At 43.0% G+C, this 17243-nt stretch overlaps 1 protein-coding gene across 1 annotated transcript in view; it reads right to left on the bottom strand.

The window, feature by feature from the left end:
- LOC130369614 (organic cation/carnitine transporter 2-like) overlaps nt 1–17243 on the bottom strand; it is a 57922-nt gene that overhangs the window by 22052 nt on the left and 18627 nt on the right. Inside the window, exons 3-5 of the mRNA XM_056575052.1 lie at nt 15916–16070; nt 13647–13818; nt 4609–4735 (exon numbers count right to left, since the gene is read on the bottom strand). Of these exons, the coding sequence (XP_056431027.1) occupies nt 4609–4735; nt 13647–13818; nt 15916–16070 (454 nt within the window). The remainder of the gene's footprint in view (nt 1–4608; nt 4736–13646; nt 13819–15915; nt 16071–17243) is intronic.

Below are 17243 nucleotides of genomic sequence, written 5' to 3'. Positions count from 1 at the left end.
GGTCCCGGTCCTGCGATATAACGCGGGGTCACACGGTGAGCCTGCATCATAGCGCGGCGGGCCGGGCGTCATAGTGAAGCCGGGACCTGCCTCTAATAGCGCGCGGCACTGATCGCTGTGCCGCGTGCTATTAACCCTTTAGACGCGCTCTCAAAGCTGAGCCGCACGGCTAAAAACGAAAGTGAAAGTTGCCGGTTAGCTCAGGGAGCTGCTCGGGATCGCCGCGGTATAATCGCGGCATCCCGAACAGCTGTAGCACAGGAGGAGGTCTTCTTACCTTCTCCTGTGGTGTCCGATCACCGAATGAATGCTTCAAGCCTGAGATCCAGGCTTGAGCATTCAATCGCCGAAAACACTGATTGATCCATTCCTATGGAGATGGATCAATCAGTGTAAAAGATCAGTACATGCAATGTTATAGCCCCCTATAGGAGCTATAATATTGCATAAGAAAAGTGTTAAAAAAATCATTAACCCTTTCAATTATCCCTTCCTCTAATAAAAGTTTGAATCACCCGGCATTTCCAAGAATAAAAAAAACACAGTGTAAATAATAATTTAAAAAAAACATATGTGGTATCGCAGCGTGCGGAAATGTCCGAATTATAAAAATATACCGCTTTTTAAACCACTTGTTCAATGGCGTACACGCAAAAAAATTCCAAAGTCCAAAATAGCGCATTTTTGATCACTTTTTATACCACAAAAAAGTGAATAATAAGTGATCAAAACAAAAATGGTACTGCTAAAAACTTCAGATGACGGCGCAAAAAATGAGCCCTCATAGCGCCCTGAAAACAGAAAAATAAAAAAGTTATAGGGGTCAGAAGATTACCATTTTAAACGTATAAATTTTCCTGCATGTATTCATGATTTTTTTCTGAAGTGATACAAAATCAAACCTATATAAGTAGGGTATCATTTTAACCGTATGGACCTACAGAATAATGATAAGGTGTAATTTTTGGCCGAAAATGTACTGCGTAAAAACGGAAGCCCCCAAAACTTACAAAATAGTGTTTTTTCATCAATTTTGTCGCACATAAAATCGAGTACAGGGAAAAGTCACCCAAAACGGGCAAAGACTGGGCGGGAATAGCGGATTTTAAATAGCCCACCTCTGAGAGGCATGCACGCCGATGCTGATTGCACCTTCTGATTGGACAAGGCTGAGAAAGTCACTTAGCGAAAAGAGGGCCTGAGACACCGAACTACTGTTACTACACAGAGCGATGCCATGGTCGGAATGAATAGAGGATGGAGCCTGCACTGGAACAGGTCCATGTGTTACAACTACATTTTAAAAATGTAATGAATAAATAAATACCTAAACACGATGCAAGAGACCTCACAGCCGGAGGGGAAGTAATGGTGTCTGAGAATGCTGAAACAGCACTGTTCTCGGGCACAGTCACTTGCCCTCCACGACACCTACATTGTATGTTTAGCAAACTATCAGAACACAAAAATGATGTATGCTTCTTATGTAGTTGGCTCACATGGGATTGCTTTTAGGAAACCTTTAGCTGTGAGAAATAGAAGGTCTCTACAGGTCTTCATCCTCTGAATGTACAACTCACAAATAGATGCATACCTTCATAATCTTCAATGAATGTCCTTTTAATATATATCAAGTCCAGATCCAAAAACATAGAAGCAAATGTAATGACTAAATGTCCCACAGTAGAAGAAAACTTGTCACTGCAATGCCCAATCACCCTTGACCACAGGCACGGCAAGTCTACCCTGTTACAACAAAATAACTGGTGCTCACTGTAGTTACAGCACAAGATCCAGGATATCCACAACTTCAGTAAAAGAACCCCCCATTCCCTCTTTTTCTGTCAGACTTGTATTCCAAACACGTTTGTACTTGTTGAAGCTTTCGTAATAAATGAAAGATGAAGCAAGCTTCATCCTGGTGAGTGCCCTGTTTAATTCTATTACTGATGTTGTAATAAATAAATGCCTAAACAAGACGCAGGAGACCTCTCAGGAATTGAATGGTGTAATAGAGTCTTAGAATGCACTGTACTCAGGCCCTGTTACTTACCTTCCGGCTGTTAAGGCTCCAATCCAATACAAGTACATTTCCATTGAATCTGGGCATAATAACTGGTATCAGTAAGTTACTTATCCATGCTCTGGCCCCTGACACTTCTGTTCTGGTCTCTGTCACTACTCTCGCTTTTGACCACACAGCATTACCTGGTTATAAGGGGAAACCAGGGCTGTCAGGTGTGGCACCACCCGTCCCTATGATTGACAGGGGGAGCGGGACAATCGGAAGGCTGGGATGCTGGGCCAATCAGTGCCAGCCTTGGTGTTCCATGCAGTCACTCTTTATTTAAATGAGCGTCTGTTTGTCACACATAAGCAAGCCAGACACAAGCACTTTAAGATAAGCAAACTGTGTCAAAAATGCCAGAAATGCTCCATATGTACAGGCTAAATCTATTTATAGGGTAAAATTACCCAGATAGAGGCCAGAAGAGTGTCCTTCTGTCATTAGAAGGTCTACAATACTGTAAAATATGAAGCATGGAATAGCTTTAAAGGCTATGGTATTCTATGTTGAGGATCCTGTATAAAAGAAATACATATCCATAGCCTATGGGTAAGATATATAACTGTTTGGCATCTGTCACGGCTGCCGTCTGTGAGCTTTTCCCAGCATATAATGTACATAGAAAAGAGATGGAAATAAGGTCTTTACCCATATGACTTAATAACCCTAAGCCAGCCTCACCTGTCCTCCAATAACCTTTCATGTAAATGTCTGAGGCCTGTATTATCATTCTAGGTATGGCTGTCAGACCTCTGATTCTACAGTTGTGGGCAAAAGTTTGGAGACTGACACAAATATGGTTTCTAGAAAGTTTGCTGCTTCAGTATTCTATAAATACATGTTACTAAAGATTTAATAATACTGATGTACAAGTATAAGCATTTCACAAGGCAAAAGTGTCTGAACATAATACAGAAATTTTAGGTTCATGGCCAAAAAAAATTGCCAGACCTCAACCCCATTAAGAAAACTTGGAATAATACTTAAAAAGAAGGTGGACAAACAAAGACATAAAAATTGTGAAAAATTCTAAGCACTGATTATGTAACAATGGGCTGTCATCAGCCAGTACCTGGCCCAGAAGCGGATACCCAGCATTCCAGGGCAAACTGCAGAAGTCTTGATTTTATTTATTTATATAGCGCCTACAGATTCGCAACGCTTGATAAGTCTTGATAAGGGTCAACACTGTAACGACCCCCGCTTGAAGCAGGGTTCACCACACCCCCTCCATATAGCTCTAAGGGAGAGCGAAGATAGCCGAACGACTCTTCCATATAGATATACCGCGGACTCCCCGCGGTATAAAACTTATCCCCTATCCGCAGGATAAGTTTTTCACCAAGAGACTTCTCCTTTATGTCTTTGCATAAACTTTATTTGTCAAAAGTTTAAACTTATGAAATGCTTATATTTGTACTGTATGCTGACTAAAAGATCTAAAAACATTAAAGTAACAAACCTTGTGAAAAACAAACTTTGTGTCAGCTACGACTGTAGACAGTACAGGGAAAGTGATTGATCTGATCCATCTAGTCTGTGCAATCCACTACCCCCAACCCACAGGCATGGGCCATATCACTGTATCTGATCCACCTAGTCTGTGCAATCCACTACCTCAACCCCCCAGGCTTAGGCCATATCACTGTATCTGATCCATCTAGTCTGTGCAATCCACTACCTCAACCCCCCCAGGAATAGGTCATATCACTGTATCTGATCCATCTAATCTGTGCAATCCACTACCCCCAACCCACAGGCATAGGCCATATCACTGTATCTGATCCACCTAGTCTGTGCAATCCACTACCTCAACCCCCCAGGCTTAGGCCATATCACTGTATCTGATCCATCTAGTCTGTGCAATCCACTACCTCAACCCCCCCAGGAATAGGTCATATCACTGTATCTGATCCATCTAATCTGTGCAATCCACTACCCCCAACCCACAGGCATAGGCCATATCACTGTATCTGATCCATCTAGTCTGTGCAATCCACTACCCCCAACCCACAGGCATAGGCCATATCACTGTATCTGATCCATCTAGTCTGTGCAATCCACTACCTCAACCCCCCAGGCTTAGGCCATATCACTGTATCTGATCCATCTAGTCTGTGCAATCCACTACCTCAACCCCCCCAGGAATAGGTCATATCACTGTATCTGATCCATCTAATCTGTGCAATCCACTACCCCCAACCCACAGGCATAGGCCATATCACTGTATCTAATCCATCTAGTCTGTGCAATCCACTACCCCCAACCCACAGGCATAGGCCATATCACTGTATCTGATCCATCTAGTCTGTGCAATCCACTACCCCCAACCCACAGGCATAGGCCATATCACTGTGTCTGATCCATCTAGTCTGTGCAATCCACTACCTCAACCCCCAGGCTTAGGCCATATCACTGTACCCAATTTCTATAGTAAGTATCGACAAAGGAAAGCTGAAATCATCTTCTAGAAATGTGGTAAGAGTTTTCTGTTAATTCAATGCAACTCCTGCATTTAATTCCAATGGAAAAGCGCTCACCTCCGCGGGGCTGAATATTATCTCAGGTGGTGTAATGCCATTTTTCTTAGCAGCTCTTCTAATGATTTCTTCAGCTTCACTGATCCTGCCCTGTGATAGCAGCCATCGAGGGGACTCAGGAATGATCCTGGAATAAACAGGGTTATTTCCATGCAGTTACTACAGTATTTACTCCTACAGTATAAGAAATTTCATAGCATTCAAATAATAGTAATAATTATCAGATATGATCGGGATGAGAGCAGAGGGCTGGGTTAATACTAGCCTAATATGGATGCATTTTTTTACATCTGTATTATGTTGCAAGTCCCAGGCCAACCACAGGTTTGATGAACAGAACTGACAGCTGGCCATATTAGCCTTTTCAAACTGGGTGCAATGATATACTAGTGTCAGCATCAGTTTCCAGGTGTTTTGCTAGACAGTCTGGTCCCGCACCAGCATTCATCACTACTCTATGATTTAAAGTGGCCACGGGGCTGGCTGCCTGTTCAAGATCAGCAGCACGGGCTGTGGGCACTTTAAATCAGTGAGCAGCGGTGGCTGCCAGGACTGACAAATGATACCTCTTACTTCGCACCGAGGAGTGGAGTGGGAGGACGTTACTCGCCAGTGCCACGCAGAGGATGTCGATCATTTGACCTCCTAAGGTGCCGAGCGCACCAGGGGACACAGGCCAGGTGAGGAAAGCAGTGGCACCGCAGAGGATTGGGGGGGGGGGGGGGTGAATTGTAATGGCACAGGGGGTGATGAAGTGGTGGAGGAGGGTGATGAAGGGAGGGTGAAATAGCACAGAGGCTGATGAAAGGAGAGGGGAAGAAATGGCACAGGGGGTAATGAAATGGCACAGGTGTTGATCAAGGGGAAATTAAATGGCACAGGAGGGTAGCAGCCACATTTCTAGAGCTGATACTGGTATCAAACCGTGTGTCCTGGGACATGCAACGTGGTACATGCAAGGGGTGTGTCATCAAACCATGCACAGCTAAAAACTGTCATCAACATGAAACTTCTTGAGGCCCAGAATGCTCACACCTCTTAATAATCTCTCTCTCTTAGGGTGCATTCACACCACGATTCTTTAATACAGTGATTGGATTCGGCTGGGAGATGTAAAAACAGTGTGCTGCCGTATCCTAGCTGGACCCGACTCACACCCCATTCTTTGAATGAGCTGACCGGAGTCAGATAGTGGCTCCGAATGGCTCATTATTGCCCCGTATCTGGTTTTGTGACTGGACTGAAAACGGTCACGGTTTTCAGTCCGGTTTTTACATCTCCCAGCCGGATCCGGTCACCGTATTAAAGAACTGGGGTGTGAATGCACCCTTATGCTGATGTAACATAATAAGTCAATGCAGGTATAAGGTGTTCACATGTATGTTAATGCACATTAAATACATAGGCGTGATCACACAAGGCACTTTGTACCATATCTGGCTTTTGTATTTAGCATTGCAGATCTGAGCCCATGTAGGAAAAAAAAATACATTTCACTTAAAAAAAAAAAAAAAAAGGGCAAAATATGTGCATATAACCAACCAGCACTGTCAATGCTGTAGACTACACAGATACATTGATAGCTCAGGGTCGGTGTGAGCATTTGGAAAATAATTAAAAGCCATTTACCCATAAGTGAGTGACTATTCCTGTTAAACAGGCAGACCAGAATGTATATCTAGTGGGCTGGAAAAATCAGAACTGGGAACCTTTATGTGACTTCTGAGCTTAGCTCATACTACCATAATGGGACCACTGGGAAATGACCTACTGGGTGACAGCTGTCTCTCCCCAATAAATATATTAGCTTTGTTTGGCTGAACACACATGCTTATTTCAATAGCTAGAGATAAGGGTCTGGCCCATTAATATAGAAGAAATTGTCAGCTGATCCAGACAAAGCTTGTCCCTTCAGGTAACATTCATCTAAATGTTTAAAAGGGGTACTCCGGAGGACACATTTTTTTTAAATCTAATTTTTTTTAATTACGTCTATATAAAATCTTAATCATTTCAGTACTTATCAGCTGCTGTATGCTGTACAGAAAGTTCTTTTCTTTTTGAATTTCTTTTCTGTCTGACCACAGTGCTCTCTGCTGACACCTCTGTCCATGTCAGGAACTGTCCAGAGAAGAAGCATATCACCATAGAACACCTCTCCTGATCTGGACAGTTCCTGACATGGACAGATGTGTCAGCAGAGAGCACTGTGGTCAGACAGAAAGGAAATTCAAAAAGAAAAGAACTTCCTGTGGAGCATACAGCAGATGATTAGTAATGGAAGGATTAAGATTTTTCAATAGAAGAAACTTACAAATCTGTTTAACTTTCTGGCACCAGTTGATAAAATATATATATATTTTTTTTATTGTTTTCCACCAGAGTACCCCTTTTAGTTCTCTTAACCACCTTCCCCCTATAGGACGTATGCATACATCCCCAGCACCCAACATGTTTGTGCACTGGGACGTATGCATACGTCCTAGCGATCTCCTACACTGCCGCGGGCAGTGCAGGAGATCATCGGCGGGACCCGGCTGTCAATCACAGCCAGGGTCCCACCGCAGCTACCGGGGCTGCAAACGCGCTGGACCTGGCAGAATTAACCCCATAGATGCTATGATCAATCCCGATCACAGCATCTATGGTGTTGAGAGGGGGAGCGCGCTCCCACTGTTTACCAAGGGTGGCGCAGCGATACCATCACATGTCGGCGTTGGTTGCTATGGCAACAAGAGATCAGCTGGTAGCCTCCTGTCTGCCAGCTAAGGAAGCCAGCTGTCACGCCCCCTCAAATAGGCTTGCATTGAGGGGGCGGAGCTTGACATCACACGGGGCGGGGCCGTGACGTCACAATGCTCCAGCCCCCGTGATCGCCAGTAATCAGACCCGGAGCGAACGTGCTCTGGGGACTGATTCTAACGGGGTGCAAGATCACGGGGGTTGGATAGAGGATAAAAGGTCTTGGCGCCGGAGTAACCCTTTAAGGACCTGGGTATTTTTTGCACATCTGACCACTGTCCCTTTAAACATTAATAACTCTGGGATGCTTTTACTTTTCATTCTGATTCCGAGATTTTTTTTTCGTGACATATTCTATTATATGTTGGTGGTAAAATTTTGTCGATACTTGCATCATTTCTTGGTGAAAAATTCCAAAATGTGATGAAAAATTTGAAAATTTAGCATATTTCATCATAAGGTTTACATGTTTTTACTTTTGGAAGACATCAGAGGGCTTCAAAGTTCAGCAGCAATTTAAAAATGTTTCACAAAATTTTTAAAATCTGAATTTTTCAGGGACCAGTTTTGAAGTGGTTTTGAGGGGCCTTCATATTAGAAATACCCCATAAATGACCCCCATTATAAAAACTGCACCCCACAAAGTATCCAAAAGGACATTCAGAAAGTGTGTTAACCCTTTAGGAGTTTCACAGGAATAGCAGCAAAGTGAAGGAAAAAAAAAAGTTAAAAATCTCCATTTTTTTACACTCAAATGTTCTTGTAGACCCAGTTTTTGAGTTTTTACAAGGGGTAAAAGGAGAGAAATCACCCTAAAATTTGTAACCCAATTTCTCTTGAGTAAGGAAATACCTCATATGTGTATGTGAAGTGTTCTGTGGGTGCACTAGAGGGCTCAGAAGGGAAGGAGCAACAATGGGATTTTGGAGAGTGAGTTTTTCTGAAATTGTTTTTGGGGGGCATGTCACATTTAGGAAGCCCCTATGGTGCCAGAACCGCAAAAAAAAAGAAAAATATATTAAAAAAAATAAAACACATGGCCTACTATTTTGGAAACTACACCCCTCAAGGAACGTAACAAGGGGTACAGTGAGCCTTAACACCTCATAAGTGTTTGACGACTTTTCGTTAAAGTTGGAGGTGCAAATGCTGTTTTTTCCCCAAATTTTACATTTTTACAAGGGGTAATAGGAGAAAATGCCCCCCAAAATTTGTAACCCCATTTTTTCTGAGTATGGAAATACTCCATGTGTGGACATCAAGTGCTCTACTGGTGCACTACAATGCTCAGAAGGGAAGGAGCATCACTGATCTTTTGGAGAGAAAATTTGGTTGGAATAGAAGTCGGGGGCCATGTGCATTTACAAAGCCCCCCATGGTGCCAAAACAGTGGACCCCGCCACATGTGACCCCATTTTGGAAACTACACCCCTCACAGAATTTAATAAGGGGTGCAGTGAGTATTTAAACCTCATTGGCGTTTGACAGGTCTTTGGAACAGTGGGCTGTGCAAATGAAAAATTACATTTTTCACTTTCACGGACCACTGTTCTAAAAATCTGTCAGACACCTGTGGGGCGTAAATGCTCACTTGTACCCCTTACAACATTCCGTGAGGGGTGTAGTTTCCAAATTGGGGTCACATGTGGGAGGGGGGGTCCATTGTTCTGGCACTACGGGGGGCTTTGTACACACACGTGGCCTTCAATACCTGACAAATTTTCTAGCCAAAATCCCAATGGCGCTCCTTCTCTTCTGAGAATTATAGTGCACCCGCAGAGCGCTTTACATCCACATATGGGGTATATTCTTACTCAGAAGAAATGAGGTTACAAATTTTGGGGGGCTTTTTTTCCTATTTTCCCTTGTGAAAATTAAAAATGTAGGGTAAAACCAGCATTTTAGTTAAAATTTTTTTTGTTTTTTTTGTTTTCCCATCCAACTTTAACGAAAATTCATCAAACACCTGTGAGGTGTTAAGGTTCACTATACCCCTTGTCACGTTCCATGAGGGGTTTAGTTTCCAAAATGGGGTCACATGTGGGTATTTTTTTGTGTTCATGTCAGAACCGCTGTAAAATCAGCCACCCCTGTGCAATTCATCAATTTAGGCCTCAAATGTACATGGCGCTCTATAACTCCTGAGCCTTGTTGTGTGCCCGCAGAGCATTTTACATCCACATATGTGATATTTCCGTACTCAGAAGAAATTGCAAAATTTGGGGGTCTTTTTTTCCCTTTTACCATAAAGTATGGGGCAACACCAGCATGTTAGTGTAAATTTTTTTAATTTTTTTTTCATTAACAGGCTGCTGTAGCCCCCAACTTTTCTTTTTCATAAGGGTTAAAAAGCCCCCCAAATTTTTTATGCAATTTCTCCTGAGTACGGAAATACCCCATATGTGGCCCTAAACTGTTTCCTTGAAATACGACAGGGCTCCAAAGTGAAAGAGCGCCATGCGCATTTGAGGACTAAATTAGGGATTGCACAGGGGTGGACATAGGGGTATTCTACACCAGTGATTCCCAAACAGGGTGCCTCCAGCTGTTGCTAAACTCCCAGCATGCCTGGACAGTCAGTGGCTGTCCGGAAATGCTGGGAGTTGTTGTTTTGCAACAGCTGGAGGCTCCGTTTTGGAAACAATGCCGTACGTTTTTAATTTTTATTGGGGGGGAGTGTAAGGGGGTTATATGTAGTGTTTTACCCTTTACTATGTGTTAGTGTAGTGTAGTGTTTTTAGGGTACATTCACACATTCGGGGGTTTACGCGAGTTTCCCGCTAGGAGTTTGCGCTGCGGCGGAAAATTTGCTGCAGCTCAAACTTGAAGCAGGAAACTCACTGTAAACCCGCCTGTACATTCACATGGGGGACAAAACCTCCAGCTGTTGCAAAACTACAACTCCCAACATGCACTGACAGACCGTGCATGCTGGGGGTTTTACTTTTGCAACAGCTGGAGGCACACTGGTTGGAAAACCTTCAGTTAAGTTCTGTTAACTAACTAAGTATTTTCCAACCAGTGTGCCTCCAGCTGTTGCAAAACTACAATTCCCAGCATGTACTGATCACCGAAGGGCATGCTGGGAGATTATACAACAGCTGGAGGTATGCAACTACAACTCCCAGCATGGCGAGAAAGCCATTTGCTGTTCGTGCATGCTGAGAGTTTTAGTTTTCCAAGATTTAGAGGGCCACGGTTTAGAAACCACTGCACAGTGATCTCCAAACTGTGGCCCTCCAGATGTTACAAAACTACAAATCCCAGCATGCACAGACAGCAAACTGTTGTGTGGGCATGCTGGGAGTTGTAGTTTTGCAAGATCTAGAGGGCCAGTTTAGAGATCACTGTACAGTGGTACCCAAACTGTAGCCCTCCAGATGTTGGTAGGCAACTCACCGGCTTTTGTAGTCTGCAGCACGTCGCACCAGGGAGCCAGCCGCATGTCATCGCCACACGTCACCGATCACCGGACAGTTCCCCCGTTCTACCCGCATTACTGTGGGTGGGCAGAACGGGGGAACCAAACTTTAACTCCCCCGCCCCCGATCTGCTATAGGTCGGTTGCTTCTGACCGACCAATAGCAGGGATAGGAGTGAGGTGGCATTCTTGGACACTCCCGATCCCCATTATTTTTCCGGGTCACCGGAGACCCGTATGACCCGCAATCGCCACAGATCGCCGGTCTGAATTGACCGGCGATTTGCGACGATCGCCGACATGGGGGGGCCTCAGGAACCCCCAGGGCATTTGCATGGGATGCCTACTAATAGATATCAGCAGTCATCCTGGTCTGGTCCCCACCCGGAAGGGACTGAAATTCCTACGGGTGTACAGGTATGCATCAGGGAGCCATGGTGTACCCATACCCCCTGTGTCCTTAAGGGGTTAAAGTCCCCTAAAAAAAGAAAAGAAATGCTGACAGAAGAGCACTACTGTCCTACACCCAGCTGTCCCCCCCAAAAAGATAATAAATAAATGATGAAAACTTCGCCTGGGGCCCCAGATATAAGTTGCTCACCAAATGCAAAGTTAGAAGCCTAAACAGCCTAGGAAAGATGAGGGGAGGGGAGGAGAGGGGGGGGAAAAACTCACCCTGTATACAGCCATACCCACCTAAGATGTCTTCAGCCAGCTATGGTCACCTGCGTCATGTCAGGCTGAGACAGCATGACGAGAAGGGAAGATAGGGGGACCCTAACCCAAGGTGCAACCCCAGGTGCTGTCCATTGGCAGGAAGGGGTTAACGGTGCATTCATTATGCCCTGAGCCACTTAGCCGCATATGGGGGAACAGGTAGCGCCATGCTCCTGAATACCCACCTAAAAACAAGAAAATAAAAAAGGAGAAAACCTAAAAAGAGGCCCTCGCTATAAAATAAAAAAAGAAGACCAGGTCTGGAGAACTCCAGACCTGTGTCTGCCTCCTACTGACACTAATCTAAAACTGATTAGCTCAGGGTCAGTAGGCACGGTATACACTGCATGGAAGGGCCAACTTTCTTTGCCTAGTATCAGCCTCCTAGTGGTAGCAAGATATACCTACTCTCTCTGTGTCCCCCAATGGAGCCGACCGAGAAATAAAAAAGTTATTAGGGTAAGAAAATAGAAATTAAATAAAAAATACTAAAAAGTTCAGAATTTTTTTAAATTAGTAACATGACGGAAACTGTAAAAATTTGGTATTGCTGTAATCAGGCCAACCTTAAGTATCAAAATAACCTTAGTTTTACCACAATGTCAAGAAAACTAAACCAAACTAGCAAATTTGCATTATTTTTTTCAATTTCACCTCACAAATTATTATTATTATTTTTTGGAGCATATGTTATGGAAAAATGAAATGAATTGGTCCTGTAGATGGAAAAATAAAAAAGTTATGACTATTATAGGGCCAGTAGGAAAAAGTGCAAAAATGAAAATTGCCCTGGTTGTTAAGGGGTTAAAGTATTTTTAGGTCTGCCTATTAAGTTTCTATTAATAAAGACCTTAGTTACAACTCCCGTTGTTCTGACATCTGACCATGTAACCCAAGATCAACGCCTGTACGAATGACCTCTGTGGTGAGTGCTGCTTTTTTCATTTTTCATGCTTTGTCATTTGGATTTACACTGTAGACTATTACCTGTTTGTTGCTGAGCGCACCATCTGTGAGGAGAGGGTCTGTTTTAGTGTGCAAGGAGCAGAGTCATTATTGGCAGAAGCCTGCAGACAGTGCCGGTATCTACACTGTGGACAATTACTGTAAGTCAGTGTTTCCCAACCAGGGTGCCTCTAGGTATTGCAAAACTACAACTCCCAGCATGCCTGGACAGCAAAAGGCTGCCAAAGGCTGTCCAGGCATCTTGGGAGTTGTAGTTTTGCAACATCTGGAGGCACCCTGGTTGGGAGACACTGCTGTAAGTGCTTAGACTCTCCTCCACTATTCCACCCCCTTGACTTGATTGACAGCGCCTTTGACGTCCCATCCCTGAAAGTGACAAAGGATTGCAAAAGTATCAATCAAGCAAAGGTAGGGGGTCTGGGATAGTTGAGAAGAAACGGCATTGGGGACCCCCGAATCTCTCATGCAGCACCCACCTGTGTGAGCTGCACGCCAGCGCTGGAGGCTCCGAGTCTGAAGCCTCACAACTACGGGGCCCGAGTATCGTGATATCACGACTCCGACCTCGTGTGATGTCATGCTCCGCCCCCTCCATGCAAGTCTATGGGAGGGGGCATGACTGGGTGGGTGCTGCATGAGAGATTGCGGGGGTTCCAAGCGGCGGGACCCCCACCAGACATCTTATCCACTATCCTTTGGATTAGGGGATAAGATGTTTTAGGGCCGGAGTACCACTCTAAGTTGTTTAAACCCATTTGTTCACTTGCCACGAGGGGATTCTACTACTAATATCCTACTAAACTCTCTGTTATGGCTCATGGCGATAGTATTGACCCTTAATGGTCTATTCACGCGTACAGTATTCTGCACAGATTTGATGCGCAGGATTTTCTGCTGCAGATTTCAATGTAAACTGAATGACTGAGCACAGCTTCTAATCCTGCGCATCAAATCTGCGAAGAATACTGTACGTGTGAATAGACCCTAATACACTACAATTAGCAGGCCAACAATGTTACCTGTAATTTGCACTCAGATATCATGACTATGGATTGTATTTTTATATGAATCTTACTAAGATAATGGGGGAGGGTTACCGGCATTAGTCTAAATAAAATGTGGAGAAGTTCCCTATTTCATCTGCATTATAATAAAGCTCTCGTATTGAGGGTAAAGTCAGTAGGAAACTTACCACCACAGAGGAATACAGAACAAGCCAGGAACGGTGAGAGCCAGCAGCAGCCAGCGCCAATCTCTGATAAAGTACGCGATCAGCGGCAGCAACATGTATCCAATAGCATAGAAAATGCACACACCCAGCGTGGAGAATAAAATGCGAACTGACTTGCCCAGGATCTCTGTCCCTATTTTAAAGAAAGTAAAAAGTTATATTTACTGGAAAGGTGATATCCTTTTATATAAAGAATAGGAAGATACTGAATCACATAATCAGATAAATTAAATATACAGGATAGTAAAAGGAAAAAGATAGCCACCATGGTACACTAAGCTTTGGCTGGAATCCTCCCACGTCCTTCCACCCAGCACTTACATACTATGACCTCTACATTGGGTAGAACAACAGAACATTTATTCACTGTTGGTGCTACCACCCACTATATGTAGGCCTGTGGCACCTGCAGCAGCACCGTGACAATGACTAGGTCATGCTTCACCACTATTACCTGTATAACCTGTATGACACTCAATTAGATCTACAAGAACCCTTCACAGAGTACAGTCTCTGCTTTCTTATATAGGGAGAGACTGTATAATGGATAGGACTAAGATCATACATAATCAGATATAATGGAGAGGATTACTAAGATCATACATAATCAGATATAATGGAGAGGACTAAGATCATACATAATCAGATATAATGGAGAGGACAACTAAGATCATACATAATCAGATATAATGGAGAGGACAACTAAGATCATACATAATCAGATATAATGGAGAGGACTAAGATCATACATAATCAGATATAATGGAGAGGACTAAGATCATACATAATCAGATATAATGGAGAGGATTACTAAGATCATACATAATCAGATATAATGGAGAGGATTACTAAGATCATACATAATCAGATATAATGGAGAGGACTAAGATCATACATAATCAGATATAATGGAGAGGACTAAGATCATACATAATCAGATATAATGGAGAGGACTAAGATCATACATAATCAGATATAATGGAGAGGACTAAGATCATACATAATCAGATATAATGGAGAGGACTAAGATCATACATAATCAGATATAATGGAGAGGACTAAGATCATACATAATCAGATATAATGGAGAGGACTAAGATCATACATAATCAGATATAATGGAGAGGACTAAGATCATACATAATCAGATATAATGGAGAGGACTAAGATCATACATAATCAGATATAATGGAGAGGACTAAGATCATACATAATCAGATATAATGGAGAGGACTAAGATCATACATAATCAGATATAATGGAGAGGACTAAGATCATACATAATCAGATATAATGGAGAGGACTAAGATCATACATAATCAGATATAATGGAGAGGACTAAGATCATACATAATCAGATATAATGGAGAGGACTAAGATCATACATAATCAGATATAATGGAGAGGACTACTAAGATCATACAGCTGCCAGAGCCAAGAACAGAGTTGGGAATACCCCAAGTTAGCGCCTGGAGTGGTAAAACCCTCTAAGAGTCAAAAGACTGACAAGAATAGGGCAACTGTCCCTGTCGTTACATCTGTACAAATAAAGGACAGTATATCCTAGATAAGGTCCTCTTCACAATTACCAAATCCTAACAAAGAAAGCGATGCAGATGTGACTACAGTCCAGGTATTCTGTAAAATAGGCCTCTGTGGGGGGGGGAAGAAGTCTGTGTATTTCCATATAATAAAGATACTACAAGGTAGACAATGGGGGAAATAAATAAAAACTGCTAATAGATAATCTTTCTTTGTTGCCCATAACAACCAATTACAGCTAATTTTGTCTAATATAGTCTAATTTTGGATATTGATCACTTAAAATAAAAGTTGGTATGACTGGTTGCCAAGGGCATCTAAGACAGTTTCTCTTTCAGGGTGTATTCACACGTACAGTGTCCTGCACATATTTGATGCAGCATATTTGAAGCTGCAGATTTAAATGTAAATCTGTAGCATCAAATATGCGCAGGGTACTGTACGTGTGAAAAGACCCTCAGGCCTCGTTCACACGGACGGATCCGCAGCGTATTATACACTGCGGATCCGCCGACGATGGACTGCTACGAGCAGACACAGCTTGAGGCACAATGTAGGGGGTCCATTATCAGTGGATCCGCAGCATCAAAATACGCTGTGCATCTGTCCGTGTGAACGTACCCTTAGGGGGGATAAAGAAAAACTACCTATGTCCAAACACATAGCACTGTGTATAAGAACATCTTACCAAGTATGAAAGCTGCCACGTAATTGGAGATCTGTCCCATCCCAACAATAAGAAACAGCACAGTAAACATTTCCCAGTTGACAGAGAAAACTTGTACTATACTGAACCCGGTCTGCACTGCCATAGTAGCAAAGAGGACCTTCTTCCTGCCAAACCTGTGAACATGGTGTTAGACAAAAATGTCACTTTATGCAAAACTCCAGAATGTCAAATGTTTTATACAACATGTTGTAGAACAACACTAACATTACAGTATTCTGAGTGACATTTCCACATGATGTTCTACACCTGAACAGATACAAAGGGTGATACCTTGTGCGGGAGGTGAAAGACAGATACATTCTCGTGTTCTCCGAATCAATGTATCACGTCTCCTTTACAGTATGGCCTTAAAATGTTGCGCCCCAATTAAAATGATAGCATCTGTTCATAGCTATTGCCCCTAGGATTTGAATGTTTGGGTTCCTCTATGGGCCCATTCACATGACGGAATTTCTAAACTGAGAAATTCTGAGGCAGCCTGCCTCCCATTGTCTTCAATGAGATTCTGCTGCATTGTGCACTCGCTAAACTTCTGCTGTAAAATTCAGTTGCCGGTAAAAAAAAAAAATCTCCGACCGAAATATCTACCGGCAGAGAATCCATATTGTGAAGGGGCGCCAATCGGTATGGTTTCTTCACTCTTCAAAATTGTCTTTATTGCCCACAGAAACCAATTAGAGCTCAGCTTTCATTTTTAGCAGATCAGTTTAAGAAAGAAAAAAAAAAAAGCTCTGACTGGTTGCTATTGAAAAGAATATAGTTTTCTTTCTAGGTACTTTTTAGGTGAGGCCCATAGGAGGAGATGTATCAAACCTTGTGCAGAGAAAGAGTGGGGCACAGCAAATGAAAGCTGGAGTCTGATCGGCTGCTATGGGCAACAGCGCCACTGTTCCTCTGCACCAGGTTTGATAAATCTCCCCATAGTGTGCCAAAAAAATGTGTGCACAGTGTGGCATAAAGTACTTCAAAACACATCAGAAATGTGAGCAGTACCATGGGATTTTGGCGGAATATTTCCGATTGCTAGACTAAGGATTTAGAGGCAGGTTAGCCCCGTGTCTAATTGTACAGTGCCAATTTTTTTTAGTGAACAAATGCCTTGTCATGTGAAAAGTCTCTTGTTCTCATTCAGTGTCTGATTGGCTCTCATTTTTGTGTGCGAATGGACTCTAAACAGGCCAACTGACACCACCAGGTCCCAACGGATCCCAATGACTTAAAGGGGTATTCCAGTAAAAAAAACAAAAAACTTTTTTATATAATATATCTCAACTGGCTTCAGAAAG

This window comes from Hyla sarda, chromosome 4, assembly GCF_029499605.1.
Source record: "Hyla sarda isolate aHylSar1 chromosome 4, aHylSar1.hap1, whole genome shotgun sequence".
Taxonomy (NCBI): domain Eukaryota; kingdom Metazoa; phylum Chordata; class Amphibia; order Anura; family Hylidae; genus Hyla; species Hyla sarda.
The sequence above is the reverse complement of the archived record's forward strand: the minus strand, read 5'-3'. Positions and strand labels throughout refer to the sequence as shown.